This window comes from Muntiacus reevesi, chromosome 3, assembly GCF_963930625.1.
Source record: "Muntiacus reevesi chromosome 3, mMunRee1.1, whole genome shotgun sequence".
Lineage (NCBI taxonomy): Eukaryota > Metazoa > Chordata > Mammalia > Artiodactyla > Cervidae > Muntiacus > Muntiacus reevesi.
In genome coordinates this window covers 108,106,092-108,128,306 of record NC_089251.1, presented here as the reverse complement: position 1 = coordinate 108,128,306, position 22,215 = coordinate 108,106,092, and the positions used below count along the sequence as shown (strand labels likewise).

At 36.2% G+C, this 22,215-nt stretch overlaps 1 protein-coding gene across 2 annotated transcripts in view; it reads right to left on the bottom strand.

Moving 5' to 3' along the window:
- KDM1A (lysine demethylase 1A) overlaps nt 1–22,215 on the bottom strand; it is a 64,046-nt gene that overhangs the window by 22,876 nt on the left and 18,955 nt on the right. The window contains exons 3-8 of one of the 2 annotated variants that reach the window (XM_065930019.1): nt 12,825–12,884; nt 7,565–7,698; nt 4,350–4,428; nt 3,615–3,707; nt 2,214–2,320; nt 573–654 (exon numbers count right to left, since the gene is read on the bottom strand). In XM_065930019.1, the coding sequence (XP_065786091.1) occupies nt 573–654; nt 2,214–2,320; nt 3,615–3,707; nt 4,350–4,428; nt 7,565–7,698; nt 12,825–12,884 (555 nt within the window). The remainder of the gene's footprint in view (nt 1–572; nt 655–2,213; nt 2,321–3,614; nt 3,708–4,349; nt 4,429–7,564; nt 7,699–12,824; nt 12,885–22,215) is intronic. The other variant, XM_065930020.1, reaches the window with a different exon arrangement.

Genomic DNA, 22,215 nt, shown 5'->3' with positions numbered 1-22,215 from the left:
AAATTTTTAGCAGCTGGACAGTTCTCACTGCCTAACGATTTAATCTAATCTGCGGTTTCTAACATTCTGTTATCCCACACTGAAAATGTTTTGAACACAATATGGTTCACTTGTCTATTTTCGTTAATTTCCTAGAACTGGATCTGCTAGGGCAAAATCTACACACATTTTAAATTATGCACGTACTGACGTATCTTTTCAGAACACTGTTTGCCAATTTACCTTTCACTAACACTGAAAACAGGCTTCCCAGCTGGTATAGTGGTAAATATCCCACCTGGCAATGCAGAGACACAAGAGACACAAGTCTGATCTCTGGGTGGGGAAGGTCCCCTGGAGAAGGAAATGGCAACCCACGCCACTATTCTTGCCTGGAAAATTCCACAGACTGAAGAACCTTCCAGGTGGTCACAAACAGTTGGACATGACTGAGCAACTGAGCACATACACACAAAACTAAGAACAGAATCCTAACCAATATATTTAAAAGCTGAATCTATGACTTTATAAGATTAAACCATTTTGTGAGTCTCAGACCCTGAAATCATAACACAAAACTAAGAACTACTTACCAAGACCTGTTACTACCATGGCTCCAAGGTCAGCTACATAGTTTCCTTTGCGAAATGTAGCAACTCGTCCACCCACACGATCCTGTTTTTTTAAAAATTAAATGGCTAAAATTAATTCCAGTTTAATCATAATAACCTGGCAAAGTTCCATCTCAGGCCTCTTTGATAACTTAAAAAGAAAAAGGTGTAGAGTTTACATGGAGTATGATGTTAGCTCAAAAAGCAAATGAAGTTTAACTATTTGAGGGAATGGTAGATAATGAATGACACATAAGAGGAACAGAATTAAGTGCTATGAGGTAGGAAAAAATTTAATAGTCAGAAGACATCAGTTATAGGTACTATTAGCTCTCAACCGCAATATCTCTAATATCACTTATTGTAAAGGCTGAGCAAGGGCCACCCACATAGAAAATACCTGCATACAAATTTCAACACTTAAGGTCATTTTCCTACCACCATGTTCTGACTCTTGTCCCCCAGTGTCACAGTCAGCTGAGACTGACCTGACAGACAACTTCTCTGAGAAACGCCTCTTCAGCGCAGCCTCACGCTCAAGGGCAGTGTCTACTGAACATGAACCGTTGACAATACCTCTCATTTCTAAACAGGCCCAAGTGTTATCTTTGCTGACTGGAGATTTTCAAGTATAGGAAAATCTTACTGAGCTGCAGTGAAACATCAGTCATGAGTTACATGAGTACTCTGTAAACTCCAGACCAACAAATGAAAAAAAGCAAAACAAAACAAAAATCTATACACATGGATAGGAATCATAATGATCCTCCATTATTCTTTACTGTATTCTCAGTATATAGGATACATAAGCACAGAGATATTTTCCAATTAAGGAGTAAAATATTATTTTTAATAAGACTGTATCACAAATTGTTTATTTTGATTTCCCCATACTATCTGAAAAGAACATTAAAAAAAATTAAATTTAGATTGTACTGCACGAAACATTTTGAAAGCTTTTATAAAATTTTAGATGGTTTAAGTTATGTGAGAAGTGTTTTTTAGTTGTTGCTATTGTCTTTTTTAAGTGGCAGGAGTCCACAGAGGTCTTTAAGCCACTGAAAGATAATTAAATTTCAAAAATTACTCATGAAAATGATTTGAATAGTGACGTCCTAATGGGATGTTCTTTTTTTTACTCTGTGCCATCATCCTCGTCCTCCTCCTGCTTCCATTTCTCTCTCTGGACTAATAGTAAGGAGCCAGTATCTTGGGTTCACCAAGGCTGTAAAAGACAGCTGCTGCCTGAGAAGCAACTCCTCTCCCTTCACTATCGAACAGAATATAGTCACCGTGTTCCACCACTAAAAGTAACTGCATTCTATAAAGGGTATTCCAACAAAGCCCCCCAATTGAAAGTTGCTAATTGTAAGAAACAATGACCTGAAAATATATACCAAAGGGCTATATAGATTATTCATAAACTCTAAATACTCACTGAGTCCTTTTCAAAGTTTTGTCAAAAATGCTTTACTCGATGTAGTTATTAACACTATCAAAATATTTTATTATTTAAATCAGTTTGGTTTAGTTCAATTTGTATGATTCCTTAATTTACCACAGATAATTTCCTTACCATATTTTCATCAGGTTGGGCTTCTAAACCCAAACTAAAATTCTTACCCTGGCTTCCAGAAGTGTGACATCCATTCCAAAACTTTGTAACTGACGAGCTGCTGCCAAGCCTGAGACCCCAGAGCCTATGATGATTACCTTTCCTGTCTTCTTAGCTGAAATTAAAAAATGAACAAAAATTAAAACACTGTTATAGTTTTAATAGTTTTTATCATTTTTTATCAAGAAAATTTCTAAATTCTTTATGTTATGATATCTCACAAAGTAAATAATTCAATTATTTTCAAAATATGAAAACTAAATGAATACAAATTAACAAATATCTGAGACTTATACTTTAACTCAATGTTGAAAATTTATAAATGGAATTCTTTATCTTAAAATTTACTTTCTCATTACTTCAGTCATGAGCTTCCGTGTCTGTGACCCTTGGTAAACTTATTATGCATAATCTCCCATATTTGCCTCATAGTTATAACTAGGACAATTTGAGCAGTCAACCAACTGATTCTTAAAGCTATTTTCTATAAGCTGTACTTCTGCAGTCTTTCCTTTTCTTAAAAATTATTAAAGCAGAGGGGACTTCTCTGGTGGTCCAGTGGTTGGAACTTTGTGCTCTCAATGCAGGGGACACGAGTTCAATCCCTGGTCAGGGAACTAGACCCCACATTCCACAACTGAGAGTTCGAATGCTGCAGCTAAAGATTTGGCATGCTGCAACTAAAAATCCCATATGCCACAACTAAGACTAGGCATAGCCAGAAAAATAAATTTTAAAAAATTATTAAAGCAAAAAAATAAATGTATTATAAACAGGTGTGTGTGCTCAGTCGTGTCTGACTCTTTGTGACCCCGTGGACTGTAGCCGCCGGGCTCCTCTGTCCAGAGGGATTCTCCAGGCAAGAATACTGGAGTGGGTTGCCATGCCCTGCCTCCACAGGATCGTCCCAACCCAGGGATCAAACCCAGGTGTCCCACATTGCAGGCGGATTCTTTACTGTCTGAGTCACCAGCGAAGTGCAAACAGAGAGAGAGATGCATTAATTCTCAGAATACCCCTATCTTCTGATTCCTGGCAGACACTATCCAGACACCACTAAAGGGGTAAACAGCATTGAAAAATATAAAAATGCAACCCTTAGCACTGCACTAAAGAACTGCTCAATGAGAGAAAACAAACTACCTACTTTCATAACTGATCTTTTTCATTTTTAATAAACTATCTTTGTTTTTTTCTTAAATTGGAAATTCATATCTTTCACCAAGTATTTTATCAAACCAGAAATTATAGGAAATTCATATTTATAAGATTTTACTTTAAATTTGAGTTACAAGAAGATAAGCTTGGGAATATTCTGGCTCTAAATATGGATTCAGAAATCAAAATAAAATGCTAAAAGCCTCCTGGAATCTAATCTAAAACAATGAAGCTCATTGGCCAGTCCTTACTTGGGAGCGGCTTTATCCTCTTATAGATGCCGAAGTTGATAAGACCATGACGCTCTAAATAACTGTGAACTCGGTGGACAAGCACAGTATCACCTGCAGAAAAATTAATTTAAATACATGTTTATCTTTTTAGCATTTTAAATGGAAAACTCTGATTCTTCTTTATTTCTCCATCATGAAATCATTCTATTCATCTTTTCCATAAGCTTCAAGTCATATGACTCCTTTAGAAAACTGATTTTGAGAACTGTTAGTCCACATGGTAGTCCAAAACGCCTATCACATAATCTTGAATTTCTAAGAATGACATCCCAATACAGATGAAATGAAGGACAAAACCAACCCTTTAAATAGTAGTATTATGCTCATTTACTTTGGGAAAAACTTTACAAGACCACTGGTGGCAAGTGGGAAATGAGAAAGCCAAAGAGAGAGCCAACTGAATGCCACCAAAGTATTCTGTGGATTAAAGTTGGAACACAGGTCTGGAGAGATTATTAGCAATTTCTTGAACTCATTCACCTGTCAACACAAATAAAAATTGAGAACAATTACAAACACACGGAACAGTTTTGCTAAAAGGTTCACTTTTGCACAGCACAGGTGTGAAATAAAATTAATATATGTATGAAAATTAATTAACAAATTCATTATCAAGGAGCCATGAGCTTCTGGAAGAAAATGTCAATTTTCACAATTCAGTTCAAGACCAGTCCTATGGCAAATGCTACTTACTGTTGTAAGGCGCTTCTAATTGTTGGAGAGTAGCTTCAAATGTCAGCTGAATCTTTGGATTATCCAACCACAACTGCAACTGTAATTGAATGATAGAAAACTGTATTATATACAAATAGACATATACTATTTGATTGCCTCAAATATGGGTTTTCCTTTCTATGAAACAGTAAGGTTTTTATTTCTGACAAAGAAACTAATGAAACACAAAACCATGGCAAATGAGTGAATAATTAAAGAAGCTGGGAAATATTTGGCCTACCAAGTAACTTGCCAAGATCATTCAGCTGGGGAGCAACAAGGATTTAAACCTAGATTAGGTATCTCCAGAGATACTGAGTTGATACAAAATTAAATGATCAATTAGATATGTGGTGACATGTGTGCACAAAAGAGAACTCCTCAGTTATTAGCCTGCACAACTAAATGAATTGGTATACCATTTACTGAATGAGGTGAGGGACACTGAAATAAGAGATCATGAGTTGAGTTTAAAGACAATAAGAGGAGCTGAAGACTGGCATCTAGATATGTAGCTGGAGTTCAGAGAGTTGAGGTTTAGAGCCTCTTGCTTACGGGTATAACTGAAGTCAAGTGTGCAGAAGAAGGGCTCATAGCAGAAAGTACAGGGGAGAGAGGAGAGGACCTTAAGGACCTCCAGCCAGTTCACATAGTTGGCCTGTTGTTAAGAACAACCCTACAAATCATTCAGAGAAGACAACAGCCAGGGAAGCAAGAGAAAAACTAGAATACTGTGTTAAGCTAAGGAAGCTGTGTATTTAAGAAAGGAATCAATTATTTCTAATACTGCTGAAAAAGCAGTAAAATGAGGAATGAAAAATATTATGGTACAATCAATGGCCTCTAACATGAATTCTCTTCAAACTGAATACATACCTACAAAAGGCAAGACCAGCGGAATCCTATCATATTTAAGTCTTAGCTAAAAGTTAATAAATACTGCTCCATCAAATTTCAAAGGAGTTAATGTGTAAATAAATTCAGTTACAAAGAGATATGACCAAATTCATATCACGAATTTTCTCTGTGGCTACTGTCAAAAGGAAAATGGAATTCCTCAATTATGCTGTGGGCCCAAGCCCATCAAACCTCAACATAAGCTTCTTCCTCCTTCCATCTTATAATACAAAGCTCACATCACAGGTTCTAGTTGAATAATTCTAAAATTGTGGTTTTAAAATCTGGAAGCAAAGGATGCAATTTAACATGAGACAATTGACACAGTCCTTATAGGAAAGAATGACTTAAATTCCGTTTTTTAGCCAGAGACCACAACTCTAAACCTGCGCTAGTCCTTCCCCAGATCTGAACTTCTGTCACAGGGAGTGAATCAGAGGAAACAAACTGCTATAAATCTACCACTGAAATTCAAGTAAAAAGTGAAAACTTCCCTCAGATGAAACAAAAAAATGACAATTTTGTCTGAAATCTACTTAGAACAAATGTTAACAAGCTACACACAGAAGCTGATTCAATTATAAGACAAATCAGCCTCAAAAATGCACATTAAGACTTTTCCATTCACTTTTAAAAATATCACCCAATTTTTCTTCACAAAAAAGAACCTTTATTCAGTACTACACAAACCTACCAATCTAGCTAAATGGCATCTAACAATCCAAATTTAGCAGTAGTTTTACAATCTAATGGTCAAACTGATGTTAGTGGTGAATAAAAAGACATCTCTGAGTATCTATTCAGCTATATCCAAAATAGCTGAACTGAAATTCAACATGAGTTTCTTCTACTCTGTTTCACCCGAGTATAACAAATGGAGCTTCCCTGGTGGCTCGGCCAGCGGGTAAAGAATCTGCCTTCAATGCAGCAGACCCTGGTTCAATCCCTGAGTTGGGAAGATTCCCTGGAGAAGAGAATGGCTCTTGCCTTGAGAATTTCAGTATTCTTGCCTTGAGAATTCCATGGACAGAGGAGCCTGGCAGGCTACGTCCATGGGGTCGCAAACAGTTGGACACGACTGAAGTGACTAACGCTTTCACTTCCAGAGTATAACAAACATGTTCTGAACAGTATACAGTTAAAGAATTTCTGATGGGACTTCCCTGGTGGTCCAGTGGCTAAGACAGTGTTCCCAAAGCAGGGTACTTGGCTTTGATTCCTAGTCAGGGAACTAGATCCCACAGGCCAACTAAGACCCCAGAGCAGCCAAGTTAAAAAAAAAAAAAAGAAGAACTCCAGATGAATAAAGAACGTAAAAGAAAAATTCACAGAAGAAATGCAAATGACTAACAAATATGAAAAAGCAATCAGTCTAAGTAATCAAAGAAATGGAAGATAAATGAAATGATCTTGGCCTACTACAGCAGCACAGGTTATCATCAATCAGACCATAAAGAATCTGCTTGCAATGCAGGAGACCTGAGTTCAGATCCCTGTGTTGAAAAGATCCCCTGGAGAAGGCAATGGCTACCCACTCCAGTATCCTTGCCTGGAAAATCCCATGGACAGAGGAACCTGGTGGGTTACAGTCCATGTGGTCACAAAGAATTGGATATGACTGAACAATCAACACTTTCACTTTCACTCAATGAGCACATCAACTGGGTCAGGCTCTCTGGGAAATAATCTGACAACATGTATCAAATCTTAAAAAGTGTTCATACTTTTTGAGAAGGTAGTTTTCCTTCTAGAACTCTATCTAGAATTCGATCATAAGGAAATAATCAGAGATGAGAGTCAACAATGTATAAAGCTGTTCAGAGCTTCACTTTAATAAGTAAAATGGACATTTAACTGTCCAACAGTTAAAAGTATGACCCACCTGTCAAATAAAATATTACACAGATATTAAAATCAATCATTTAGCCAGAGGAGGATGATGAACCAGACGAGCAGAAGAGAATAAGGGTTTCTCTTATGCTGAGAAGAAAAGGCAAAGTGATTATTTTTAAACGTTTATAAAGATTCTTATTGTGTGTTTATAAGGTTACTGAAGAATGAAAAGAATCCAAAGAATGCATGGAAGGAGGATCTCCATTTTGTAAGAAAAATTATTTACATTTAAAAAAATACCTAGAGGAAAAAAACTAATTTTTAACAGTGGTTATCTCTGGATAATAGTAATATAGATAACTTAAAAATTCTTTCCTCTCTACTCCCCCCCCTCCCCGTATTCTATATAAAATAATATGTACCTTTTAGAATTCAGGTGGAAAAAAACTAACAAGGAAACTTACTGTGCGATTTCTAATAAACAGAAAAACCTTCTGGGTCTGCTGTGGTCCACTGATGATATCCGGAAAACAGGCTGCTTCTTGAGAAGTCATCCGGTCATGAGGAAGTCTACTCTGGAAAGCTGCACCCTCCACACCTAGCAAAAAAAAGCAAAGGGTTTCTGGGAAATGTGCAAGTGAATATAGAACTAGGGATAGTGATTATGCCTCAAACTCCTTTCTGCCTGAAGAACTTCTGTAGAGTTTTGCCTTGTTCACAGACTGATCTCACTTCCTTTTTTAAAAAAAACTTTCAATTTGCTCAAAAGCTGAAACATCCTTAAAAAATAGTCATTCTTTTGAGCTTAACATTCCTAAAATCAGTTTACTAATGAGAGAAACAATATACATTAAAAAACGTAACAAGGCACTTAGAATCTTTTCTTCATCCACAAAAAACTTTAAAATACTTGAGGACACAACTAAAATTAGCACCATTAACAGTATACAATAAATCTTAAAAACTAAAGAACAAGAGTAAAGGAGAAAAGACCAACAAAGCAAAAGAGGCCATGGAATGAAAAACACAATCACATACTTTTTTAGGACAACAATAGGGAACATGAAGAGGATCTAACGTTTAAAAACGAACATATGGTCTCATCAATGGCACCATCCATTAGTTCTCATAATTCAACTGCTGGCAAGCAGTGACAGAAATTAAGCAGACTACAATGAAGAGACAAAAGAAAGCAAGAAATTCATCTTTTCTGGTAGAAACATTAGAAATGCTTTACTACTAACTGCAAGTAAAATATGTCACTGCATATACTATATAGTACTACATATACATATATATAATTTATTTAACAAGTGTAAGTCTTAAATTGGGTATTAAATTGAAATTTTTATAAGCTGGTAGTTAAGTACATCTTTATAAGATATCCTAAGAAATACATTTACATATATTTTACTTTTATTTCTAAGATGATCTTCCCCTGGTAGTCCAGTGGTTAGGATTTGGTGCGCTCTATATAGGATGATCTTATAAATATATACTTAACCATTAGCTTCTGCACATATCAAAACACAATATAAAGAGTTTAAAAATTCAATATCATTGAAGTAATTATGTAAGTAATAAAATAGGTACCAGATATCCATATTTAATCATTTAAAAGCACAAAAAAACAAGAAATTGGAAGCACTGATAATGGAAGCAACACTAAAGAAAAGGCATCAGTAAGATTAGGAGAACAAAAAGAACAAGGCAGGTAAAGATGTAACTTAGAAAATTACAGTGAAGCTATTGAGGTATTGTTTCCGTAAAGACGTCCAAACACTATTTAGAAAAAAATAATGATTAATGAGAGGTTAAGCAAAAATGCCTAATGCTACTGTATATTAGGGAATACTGTTCTTGGAAACAAGCATTAAAACTCATTCATCCACAGTAAGTAATGAGGGCACAAACAATGTATTCACAACACTAGATCAAATTAATAATCCTCACATTCAGTGAATCACAACCTAAAATTAAGACTCTCAGGGAAATTGTTCTACAAGGAAAAAAAAAAAAGTAACAGCCATACTGTGGAGGGCAGAGCAGGAAATCAAGGCATGAAAAGAAGAAATGCTGATTATCAGAAGTAGAGGTTATTTCAGTAAACTGAAAGTTTCCAATACTTTACAGCTTCAAAGTCCCCAGTCCTGTATTCCCAAATCATAATAAATAAAAAATAAAGCCAAGTCCAAAATCATGTCACATTTATAAGAAATATTATCTACTCAATAACCCTGAGTATTTGAACCAAATATAGGTTATATCTTGGTATATTTCATGAGTGTATACTATTAACAAGAAAACCAATGAACTCTATAAACTTTACTTCTCCTTTCCCAAAACAGGGTAGTTTTCTTTCTTAGTTATATTATCTTCTATATGTATGTTTAATAAGCGGTCCCTGACTATCAATGCTATTGCAAAATACTATTGTCATGACAGACAGAAAAACCATGTGGGGGGGGGGGAACCCACTAAATTTTACATTATATAAGGTTTCTCACTCCAAATGTTATCAACAGAAATCACTTTAATATAGTTGGCTAATTTGAGAAATTTGGAGAAAACATAACAATTAAGAAATTTTATATCAGTCACAAGTTTTAAATTATCTTTTGATCAAACATCAAAAGTTTAACGAAAGGAATTAAAGAAGCCCAAAGTTGTAACATTAATGTACATGTGGAATAACAATATTCTCCATCTCTAACTTCTGCATAATAGCTAAAAAAAAAATTATTCTTAAAAATAAACTTTTTAAAAATGAAAAACGGACCCTAAAAATTCTAATTACTGCCTTCTTTCTAGCTTTTAAGGATGAGACTAGTATTTTAAGAAGAAAACCATTATCAAAATCAAGATGAAAATTGTACAAGATTTAAACATCTAACTTTTCCCCAAAGAAACAAAAAATTTGAAAACTAAACTGCTCAATAGCTAAATCAAAGCATTCTTTTAAAAATACTGCAAAATGAACAGAGCACTATCTCCTTTAAAGGGAAGAGTCTTACAGAACACACCTGTCTCTAACAATGTCCTTACTGAAAGCACCAGCAGCGCACATGACCCACAGGTAGCTCACGCCTGGCTCTGGAGTGGTTCTACGCTTCGGTGTCTGTGTGCCCTTTAACAGAGCCTGCTATTCTGGAAGTTCAGAATGCTTCAAAGACACTATCTTCTGTTTCTAAAAGCCCCAAGGCTGCCTACATAACCAATCTTGCCCTCTGTTCATCTTTCTTACCACTCCAGCACAGGATATTTCCAGCATCACCTTTCAAAATGCAGTCATGCTAAAGCTTAACTGCCCTGTCTAAAGGTCTGACTGGCTCATACTTTCCCTGAAAACAAAGTAAAAGTAGTTACATATTTAAAGGAATGACTTTCTGAATCTATTAATTAGACAGAAAAAGGGAGGGGGAAAGTGAGACTCCAGGACCATTAAAACATTTCCCCCCAGTTCTGTTAGAACACAGGCAGCATCTTGAATAAAGTAACAGAGATATGACAACAGAAAAGACCTCCATGAGAGTTTCTCAGCTTTTCCCCCTTCATTAAAGTAGATAAAATTTAACTATAACTAGATTTCTAGCTAAAGGATGGAAACAAGAGCCTGATAAGATGTACATATAAACTTCCTAAAATTAGTAACTATAGATGCACCATGTATTAGTGTTAGTCACTCTGTCATGTTTGATTCTGTAACCCCGTGGACTGGAGCCAGCCAGGCTCCTGTGTCCATGGAATTCTCCAGGCAAGAATACTGCAGTGGGTAGCCATGCCCTTCTCCAGGGGATTTTCCCAACCCAGGGATCAAACCCGGGTCTCCTGCACTGCAGGCGGATTCTTTACCGTCTGAGCCATCAGGGAAGCCCTGATGCACTACATCCAGTCTAAGAATAGCTTAAAAATAAAAGAATAAAAAGAGAGAAAAAAGAAGAAAAAGGAGAGCATTTCTTATGCTTTAGATTTTTAATTTTTAGGGTAAATGCACACTTTAAATGATGCTATGAGGGAGAGTGTAAGGAACAGTATATGCATAAGAAACAAGACCTCTGCGTTCTCACTCCTCCGCTGCTGGTATATCCCCAGTCGAGTCATTTACTTTGTGCTTCAGGACCTAACTGATAAAACAGGGGTGATGCAAATACCATCTGTTTGAAGGGAGAAAACTAGGTAAGATGACCTCAAGTTCCCCCCTCATTTTTAAGGTTTAGGATGTAAATACCAACTTGATGTGATTTTTTAAGGTCAAGATATGATCCTGGTCCCAAGATACTCATGAGGATCACATGGCTTTGTTAAGAGAAGAACACTGATTACTTATAAGCATACTTTTCTAACTCGGACTGATCATATCACAAATGCAAGCTTCTGAATAAGTTGAACAAGATGAAGATCTAAAGAGACCCTGACAGGCTCAGAACAGTCACCGCCACCCTGGAAGCACCTGAAGCTCACGCTCTGCTCCTGTTAAAGGAGCAGCGCCAGTTCATATGGAGTCTGTTTTTACCCTCAGCAATACGACACACTGTTCTCTTAAGCGAAAGAGTCAATTTATTAATTATTCACGTAAAAACAAAAAGCAACAAAAAAACTCTATTTCTTCAATATTAAAAGTTCTAAAAGCTATCCCTGCTCCTCGGCAGTTCCATAGAAGATCCAATCATGCATCATTTGATGAAAAGCACTGTTGAAGATTTATCTGCCAGATAAATGAGAATTTTAACTCCTCTAAGACAACCATGTACTGATTATCAAACTTCAATCCTTTGGACAGCATTTAAAGAAGTCTACTTCTAACATTCTGGATCCCCTAGATACTACCACTGAAGTATCTTTGATCCAAGATAGTAAAATACAAATATTCCCTGGACCTGCTTACACAAACTGTAATAAATAATTTTGAAGTAGATTTAAGAGTTGAAAAGTGACAAACTCCAAAAGTGATATCTATTCCAAATCTATCAAAATGTATATGCAAAATAGTTTTGAGCACTGGCATATACAATAACATCCTTTAAGAGGTAAAGGATGAAATCCAGACAATTCTACTTTGGATTCCTGGAACAAACTTTTTAACTGTTCCAGATGGGCCCCTATAAATCATTTAACCCTTTACTTTTTCCTAGAAGTTAAAAATCTCATAGTTTGGTCTGAAAATAAAAGTGTTTTGAGCAGACTTTAAAAAAAATTAATTTTCATGTGAGAAACAAAATGTTTAAAACTGAAAAATTAACTATGTAATAATGTTAGTTGAAAAACTGTATCCAATACCACTTAACAATCATTTCTAAGGAGTCAACTTGCCCACATAATTCCTTTGACTAATCTTAGAATGCCTTTCCATCCATTTTTCAGCCTATGGCTTCCCCTTTCTGTGTATTATTATGTTATAGTTCTGTGTAAAGGTCCCATGATTTCTAAGCCTATATTTTATATTATGTTTGCTGTTACTATAAAGTCTGCTGGGGAGAAAAGTACCCGCCATCTCCTCAAAAACATGAAGAAGAGTGGAGGGCTGAGATCGGCCTGAGGACTTCAAAAGATTTTGCTTGCCTTTGTTCTGGCTACACTTTCTATTATACTACTCTATCCTGTGGCTTATAGTTCTTCCTTGCGCTTCTGGCTAAAATGTGGGTACCACAGCCAAAGACACTCGCAAGCATCAATCCCTGACTTGGCGGCTCTTGCTAAGTGGCAAGCATCTAATGCCACCCTCACCTGATGCTTGGCCGTCTCCATACCCTCCAGAACTGTCGTCTTGAAGTCCTCCTGCTTGCCCTGTGGAAGGAAAGAGGAGAACTCAGGGACCTTACTCCATAAATTGAGATAATATCTGGACATATAGTTGGGATAATGTCTGGCCTAACAGTTGGTGACTCATGACTTCACCACCAACTAGTAAACCCATATTTAGAGAGCTCTTTCTTCTGGAATCAAGGCCCAGGGAATCACATTATAGTGTTCCAAATTCTGGTCAGGAAATGTCAACTTTGCATGCTCATTCTTGTTGAAAGGTAGCAGAAAAAGTACGTAGTATTTCTAATTGCTAAATCCTTGCTGTCAGTCTTAAATTCAAGACTGGATGGGGAAAAGGGATTCCAAATGTCTTTTACTACTTATTGCTAGACTGAGAGTGGGTGTGCCAAGGGCTCTAGGATCTGGAGTGACAACAATTCAGCATTCACTCAATGTCTCTTAAACTTTACCTTTCTACCTAAAAAGTATATATATATACACACAGAAATATATATATATAAGAAAACAAACAAAAGACGTAATTTTAATGAGAAAGTCTCCCCTTGATTTCAAAGAAGGGACAATAACTACAAGATTCAGTTCCAAAAGAAGTTTCATTCACTATACGAACTACACAGTGCCAGATCTGAACATGCCAGCGCTTCTTTAAAAAACTTTAAAACACAACATAAGCCACCTCGTAGTTACATGCCAAGTACTGCAGACAGACACAAGGGAAAAGGCTGAAGCAGGGAAGACTGTGGGGAGCTTCTACCTCAAGCTACACAATAAGCCTGTAAGAAATTTTCTTCATTGATTAATGTACAGAAATAGCTTCAAGAAAAGTATCACAGCTTGAAAGTTCAATCTGAGACAGTTAGATCATCTTCAAGACACTTCCAAAGTCAATCACCAAGACAGATGCAATGGTCATCTTAAGTTTCTAGCCACCTGATACACTGTGTGTATGATACACAGTGTGATCTCTGGAAGATATGAAACACCATCCCCACAAGATCTAAAACTTGACAAGCTTCATTAAATAGTTTAAAAGAATCTCAACTAGAAAGCAGACTGATTATTCCATTATTTGAGTTGAGAAAGCAGGAAAAAAAAAAACTAACATTACCCCCTTACTGTAAGAACGATTCTATGACTGTGATACTTAAAACAACACTTTGATCGCTAACTGTATGAAGGTATTCAGACATAAATGATTTTTTACAACATTAAAATATGCTGCTAGATGGTATATGATCTGCTTTGAAAGGAGAATAGAATCTCATTCTAAAATTATTGCACATTGCTCTTATATGAAGGGTCCTTTAGGTTCCAGAAGATTATGCTTCTCAGACAAGTTACAAGGTGTGTGGATCTGTTGTTTACAGCCTTTGAAAAGGGGCTTATACGTATGAAGAGATAACTCCAACTATGAATCCAATCTGTAAATCTATCTTGAAAATGCAGGATCTACATTTAAAATTTTATTTTTAAAGTTTAAGGTAAAAAAAGTTCATTCTCAATAAACACGGATCAATTCATTTAAAAATCTTTCAGAGTTGAAAAGTTTCTGAGTAAAAATTATTGTCATAATTTTGTTTGGTTCCAAAATAGAACCAAACTAGATCAGAAGATTAAACTATATTTTAGAAAAGAGGGGAAAGGGGCTCAAAACAATGAAATCATTTCCAAGAAGAACATTTAGGCATTAGAAATAATAATATAGCTCGTCTTTAGCAAATTATGTTCCTGGCTTAACAAAGAATGAAAATAACCATCTCTTGTCATGATGATATCTCATCACTTCTTAGTAAGTAAAAACAAAAAACACTTTCAAGCCTGCCATCAAGTATTAATTATTTTAATCCTTCTTATTTCTATTATTTTCCTTCTTCTCCCACTACATGTCATACAATGTTCTGTACACTTTATTCACTGATTTTTTTCTATCAATGGTACTTCACAGAAATATGGAGCTCTTATCCCTGACTTACGTACTCAGAAGGGCAACAAGGAGAGGCAGTCTTTCTTGTCTTCTGCTTTCAAAGAAGAACTAATAAAATTCTTATAAAGCCACAGTTTTTTTTTCGAGACTTCCTTGATAAAAAAAAAAAAAAATGGAGGAGAAACAACGAAAATATTCAATACACTGGAAAGAGTTTTAAAAGGTATCTCTTATAACAGCAGTCAAAAAAAAAAAAAAAAAAGACGTGAAACTCTGAGGTATTACTTAAGCAGAGAAAGAGGAGAAAACCAAGCAGAAGGTGTTATAAACATGTAAGAAATGATGAAAAATAAAAAGTGTTTTAAATTAGGTAAATGAACAATATACCTCTTGACTTGACAACCACTGATAACCTGTTTGAAAGTAAAGATAAGGTTGTTGTTTTCTAATCACAATATACTCAGGAGAGTTGTGACGGTGAATACTTCTCCAAGACAGTGGAAAACAGCACCATCTTTATTAGTGGTATTCTAGGCCAATTCTTCATCTTTTTTTTTTTGCGCTTTACTAGCTCTCAGATTCATTTTGCCAGAATGCTATAATGTTTAAAGCACAGAATCATGCAATACAATTGGCAGTTTTATAATTACATACTAATTTCCTTTATTTTTTAACAGAGTATTCATCATTTCATTAAGAAAATACACACAAAAATGGGGCTTCCCTGGTGGCTCAGATGGTAAAAAAAAAAAAAAAAGAAATCTGCCTGCAATGTAGGAGGACCTAGGTTCAATCCCTGGGTCAGGAAGCTCCCCTAGAAAAGAAAATGGCAACCCACTCCAGTATTCTTGCCTGGAGAATTCCATGGACAGTGGAGCCTAGTGGGCTATAATCCATGGGGTCGCAAAGAGCTGGACATGACTAAGCGACTAACACTTTCACTTTCACACAGAAAAATGTTTGCAGCTAACTTTACATCCAGGTAGTGTCTCTGACTAGAACACATAAAATGCTGTATTCATTTCTTCTTTGGGTCTTTCAGGTCTAGAACTTTTCTTCTGACAGTGGTACAAAGACATGGAACATCAGGCAAACATGGTTTTTGTTTTCCATAAGCTCAAATCCAAAACAGAAGACAAAATTACACAAAGCAACTTTTTAATATTAACTTAATTTGGCACTCCTGCGTGAGAAGACTTCCTGTTGTTTTTACTCCACTCCCCTCTACCACACACACAAATACACACACACAAAATCCTCAAGTCTGAAGCACAGACCCTTAATACAGTTTATTTGTGCATATTTTCTCCAAGTTCAAAATCTTTTTGGTTTATTTTACATAGCAGTCGTTCAGTCATCCTCTAATAAATCTGCAGATACGTTAAGTTATTCTTGAAGAACAGCAAAGTACTTTAGTTATAGTCACACTACTGAATATTTTTTCATCTTAATTCTTAGAACTCTTAATTCAAAATTCAAACTCTTCCAACATCTTCAGAGGAAGTCTGCTGCTTCCAAATATTTTCACTTAGCCAGGCATGAAGGTGAGAATCATGGTTTATTGTTCCCATTAACATACTAAACAACATATTCATCACATTTTGACTAGTTTCTTGGAAACACATTGATAATTTTTATAAACATTTTGACGAACTTCTAAATCTTAGAGGAAGCAATTATTTTTAAACAGAAAATCAATCAAAATTTTACCAAATTTACAGAATAAAAATGACTGCCAAGGATAGACTTCAAACCTGACATACTAGCAAAGGGAAAAAAAAAATCTCAAAAAACCATCTTTGAATATACAAGTTTCCACTATATTAACACACTAGTTGAATTTTTTAATAAACTCACAAATTTAATGTTTACTGAAAACCCAAACAAAACCTGTCATACACAAAATCAAAGGTAGAATAGTGTGTGTGTGTGCGCGCGTACTCAGTTGCATCCAACTCTTTGGGACCCCACGAACTGTAACCAGGCTGTTCCGACCGTGGAATTTTCTAGGAAAGAATACTGGAGTGGGTTGCCATTTCCTACTCAAGGGGATATTCCTGACCCAGGGATCTAACCTGAGTCTCTTCTGCCTCCTGCATTGGCAGGCAGATCCTTTACAACTACACTACCCGGGAAGACCTGAGTGTCTACTTTCAAAGGGTTTATGATCTACTTGGGGAAAGACGAAAAAATACCCAGAAACTTTTCTTTATTTTTAAGAGGAAACAAGTACAGACTTAGGGGAATCATGGAAGCTTTTCTGAACAAATCCAGAGAGATGTGGAGAGACTGGGGGTGGGGGGGAGCAGTGAAACCACTGGCATGGCCCAAAACATTTACAAAAGCAAGGAGAAAAGCACAGATACAGTATGTGCAAAGAACTGCACACAGCATGCTGCTTAATGAAGGATATGATCTCAAAGAGCAGTGGGAAACACACAGGATAGGCAAAAATGCACCACCTTCAGGGTCAAAACTTAAACTTGGTTTTATTGGTAATGCAGTAAAAATGTATGATTTTTTACCAAGAAAGCAATAAAACAAGTGACATTTTAATTAAACTAATCTGGTCACTTTGTAACAGATAGATCAGAGGGGAAAGGTGATCTAAATGAAGGAGATTCAATAAAAAGACTACTGAAATAATTTGGATATGAAGCAAAATCCACTAAAATTAAAAAGGAGACAGTAAAAATGGATAAGGCACATAACAAGTCAAAGTTGTGCACAGGAAGACACACGACTTTTCAAGAGAGTTGATGAAAGAGATAAGGGAATTTTAAGATGACTGCAAGTTTCCAAAGTTCAGGAGAATGGACTTCAGTAATAAAATGTATAAAACAGTAAATCTGGGAGACAGGTTAGTAAAATTAAATGGGCTCAGACGGTAAAGTGTCTGTCTACAATGCAGAAGACCCAGGTTCAATCCCTGGGTGGGGAAGATCTCCTGTAGAAGGAAATGGCAACCCACTCTCCAGTACACTTGCCTGGAAAATCCCATGGATGGAGGAGCCTGGTAGGCTACAGTCCATGGGGTCGCAAAGAGTCGGATACCACTGAGCGACTTCACGTCACTCTAAAGATGGTGGGAAATTAAAGACTGGAACTCACAAGTGAGAATGGGACTAAGAAATTTTAAATTAGCCTGGAGGTAAAAAGAGTCTGAAGCAGCTATATGTTTATCTCATAAGGAAAGACGCTGTTTCAAAGAGGAACTGGTCCGTGTAAATGACAAAAAAAAGTTAAAAAAAAAATTTGAGAAAAGCTGAGTTATTGGTGACCATCACCAACCACTTCATGCTGCTTTTCCATCCTTGCTTTAGTGACAGGCGACTTAAAAATGGTATATACTCTTTTCTGCTAACTTTTTCACTATGACTTTCAGCAGAAGAATAAATGATCTATAGCAGCTGAAAGGAATGTAAGGGCTCAGAAAGGTAGATCTAAATTAGCCTAAAGGAGCCTCAGGAGTTCCTTTGAAGTACATCAGAGGCATTTAAAAACACCTAACACTGACCAATGGAGAAGGGAATGGCAATCCACTCCAGTATTCTTGCCTGGAGAATTCCATGAACAGAGAAGCCTGGTGGGCTACAGTCCGTGGGGTCGGACATGACTGAGCGACTAACACACACACACACACACACAACACTGATCAATACTCTCCAACAAAATTAATCAAAAATGAAATCTCCAATTAGAGCAGCAATTCTAGGGTTACACTGTCATTTAAAATAATGAACTAAGAATAGACAACCTTAAAGTGTGAAAAGAAAGAAAACTGCTGCCTGAGGTAGGAGCCTGCCTGGAATTTTTTCACTGTACCACTGGAAAAAGTGTGGTACAGATTTGCTCCAGAACTTAACATGGGACAGAACTGAGAAGCTCAGCAGCAGGGATCCTATATAACAGAAAGTAAAGGCCCTACAAGCTAGGGATGAAAGCAAAACTTTTAGAAACCAATTGGAAGAACTGACTTCTTCCATGTTATTTCCTTCCACATTGCATAGAGCAGATTTTCCTTATTTTGTTGCAAAATCTTGGTTTGTAGTTCACTTTTCAAAATGTTGCAAGGAAAATCTACAATTCGGATGCTATGCTATATTGCTCAACTACCAAGCTTAATCTATGTCTGAGTAGTTAAAAACAAAGCTTATTTTTGTAGTTATTTACCTGCTTTTAAAAAGGCCAATATGATGGTACTGGCACAAAGACAGAAATATAGATCAGTGGAACAAAATAGAAAGCCCAGAGATAAATCCACGAACCTGTGGACACCTTATCTTCAACAAAGGAGGCAAGGATGTACAATGGAAAAAAGACAACCTCCTTAACAAGTGGTGCTGAGAAAACTGGTCAACCACTTGTAAAAGAATGAAACTAGAACTCTTTCTAACACCATACACAAAAATAATCTCAAAATGGATTAAAGATCTAAATGTAAGACCAGAAACTATAAAACTCCTAGAAGAGAACACAGGCAAAACACTCTCCAACATAAATCACAGCAGGATCCTCTATGACCCACCTCCCAGAATACTGGAAATAAAAGCAAAAATAAACAAATGGGACCTATTAAAAAGTTTTTGCACAACAAAGGAAACTATAAGCAAGGTGAAGACAGTCTTCAGAATGGGAGAAAATAATAGCAAACGAAGCAACATACAAAGGTTTAATCTCAAAAATAAAAGCAACTTCTGCAGCTCAATTCCAGAAAAATAAATGACCCAATCAAAAAATGGGCCAAAGAACTAAACAGACATTTCTCCAAAGAAGACATACAGATGGCTAACAAACACATGAAAAGATGCTCAACATCACTCATTATCAGAGAAATGCAAATCAAAACCACAATGAGGTACCATTACACGCCAGTCAGGATGGCTGCTATCCAAAAGTCTACAAGCAATAAACAGTGGAGAGGGTGTGGAGAAAAGGGAACCTTCTTACACTGTTGGTGGGAATGCAAACTAGTACAGCCACTATGGAGAACAGTGTGGAGATTTCTTAAAAAACTGGAAATAGAACTGCCATATGACCCAGCAATCCCACTCCTGGGCATACACACCAAGGAAACCAGATCTGAAAGAGACACGTGCACCCCAATGTTCATAGCAGCACTGTTTATAATAGCCAGGACATGGAAGCAACCTAGATGCCCATCAGCAGACGAATGGATAAGGAAGCTATGGTACATATACACAAGGGAATATTACTCAGCCATTAAAAAGAATTCATTTGAATCAGTTCTAATGAGATGGATGAAACTGGAGCCCATTATACAGAGTGAAGTAAGCCAGAAAGATAAACACCAATACAGTATACTAACACATATATATGGAATTTAAAAAGATGGTAACAATAACCCTATATGCAAAACACAAAAAGAGACACAGATGTACAGAACAGACTTTTGGACTCTGTGGGAGAAGGCGAGGGTGGGATGTTCGGAGAGAATAGCACTGAAACAAGTATACTATCAAGGGTGAAACAGATCAGCAGCCCAGGTTGGATGCATGAAACAAGTGCTCAGTGCTGGTGCACTGGGAAGACCCAGAGGGATGGATGGGATGGGGAGGGAGGCAGGAGAGGGGATCAGGATGGGGAACACATGTAAATCCATGGCTGATTCATGTCAACGTATGGCAAAAACCACTACAATATTGTAAAGTAATTAGCCTCCAACTAATAAAAATAAATGAAAAAATAAAATAAGTTATTAAAAAAAACACTTGCAAAAAACTGAAAAGAAAAATAAATAAATAAATAAAAATAAAAAGGCCAATATGGAACTTTATTCTGGACCTGCTATCAAAAGAACCATTATATCTTTTCACAACTGATAACCATGAATGTATTTCCCAATAGGAGAATCCCCTTTTCCTGTTCAGGTAGGTTTTTCACAATTCTTGCTATCCACACCTTCCTGGGTTATGATTAGAGGCTCCCTCTGTCTGAAATATAATTTGAGTGTAAGATACTATGAAAAACATACAACTTCTTAGAAATGCATTAATCATATGTACTCTTCTATCTTCAAATATCAGAAGATGCTAAAAAACAGCAAAAGTAAAAACAATACTACTTTCAAATGTTTAAAACCTCTGTGACCAGCAAATATGGCAAAATTTAACATGTTGTATCTTAACAGTTGACACATGGATTTACATTGTTATTCTCTGAGGGAAGGCTGTATTTGCCAAGATTTGCCACTCTTCCAATGATTTAACATATGAAAGCTTAAAAAATGATCTATCTTGCAAAGAAAGATCTATTCATATTACTGAAAATGGGCTTAAACACTTTCCAGTTTCCAAAGGTGATAGAATATATATGTCAACCTAGTCCATAACCTCACCTGATTTTTTCCTGATTAAAATGCCAACCCAATGCAACTAGAGATTATCATACTAAGTGAAGCAAGTGAGAAAGACAAATACCATATGATATCACTTATATGTATAACCTGAACCATAACCCAAATGAACCTATCTATGAGACAGAATCACAGACACCGAGAACAGTGTGGCTCTTGGTGGCAACCTTAGTGTTGCCAAGGGAATGGGGTTTCAGGGCAGGATGGATTGAGAGGTTGGGGTTAGCAGATGTAAACTGTTATATGTAGAATGGATTAACAGTAAGGTCCTACCGACTGCTATATACAGAATGGATAAACAATAAGGTCCTATCGTACAGCATAGAGAACTATATTCGATATCTTGTGATAAACCATAACAGAAAAGAATACTAAATAAAGAATATACATATAACTAAATATATATATATATATGTACGTATAACTGAATCACTTGGCTGTGTAGTGGTAATTAACACAACACTGTAAATCACCTATACTTCAATAAAAAAACCTCCACCAATCCACTTTACTCCTGGTTCAGCTCTGTGTTTAATAAATACAAGATGTTTGTACACAAAGTGGAGTGCATATGTTCTCATTTGATCCTCACATCAAGACCCATTTAGCAGATGACAAAATCCTCACAAAGTATCCTGCTCTTCTATTATCCATGATCACATCAAATAAACCATGGCAGCAAAAAGAATACAAGGAGATTATAAAAATAAAGTTGTTCAACTAAACAAATTACTGTTTTGCATTAATAGAAAATAAAGCAAAATAATAAAATAAAATCAGTCATTAAGAAAAGCAGCACAATCTCTAAAAGACCAAACATAACTTGGTAGCATCTCATTCAAAGGTTCTTATCAGCCAAAAGCAGTAGACAGTTAAAAATCAAGGCTCTCAAACTGCTTCATAAAAGCCTAACTTCATTCTTTCATGTTTAAAGTACAAATTCCAAAATCCAATTTTGGGAAAAATATCTGAAAACAACTTCTGAGATCTCATCAAACTTTGAATAGACTTTTACTGTATTGTTTCTTCATCACTGTCAATTAAAATATCTA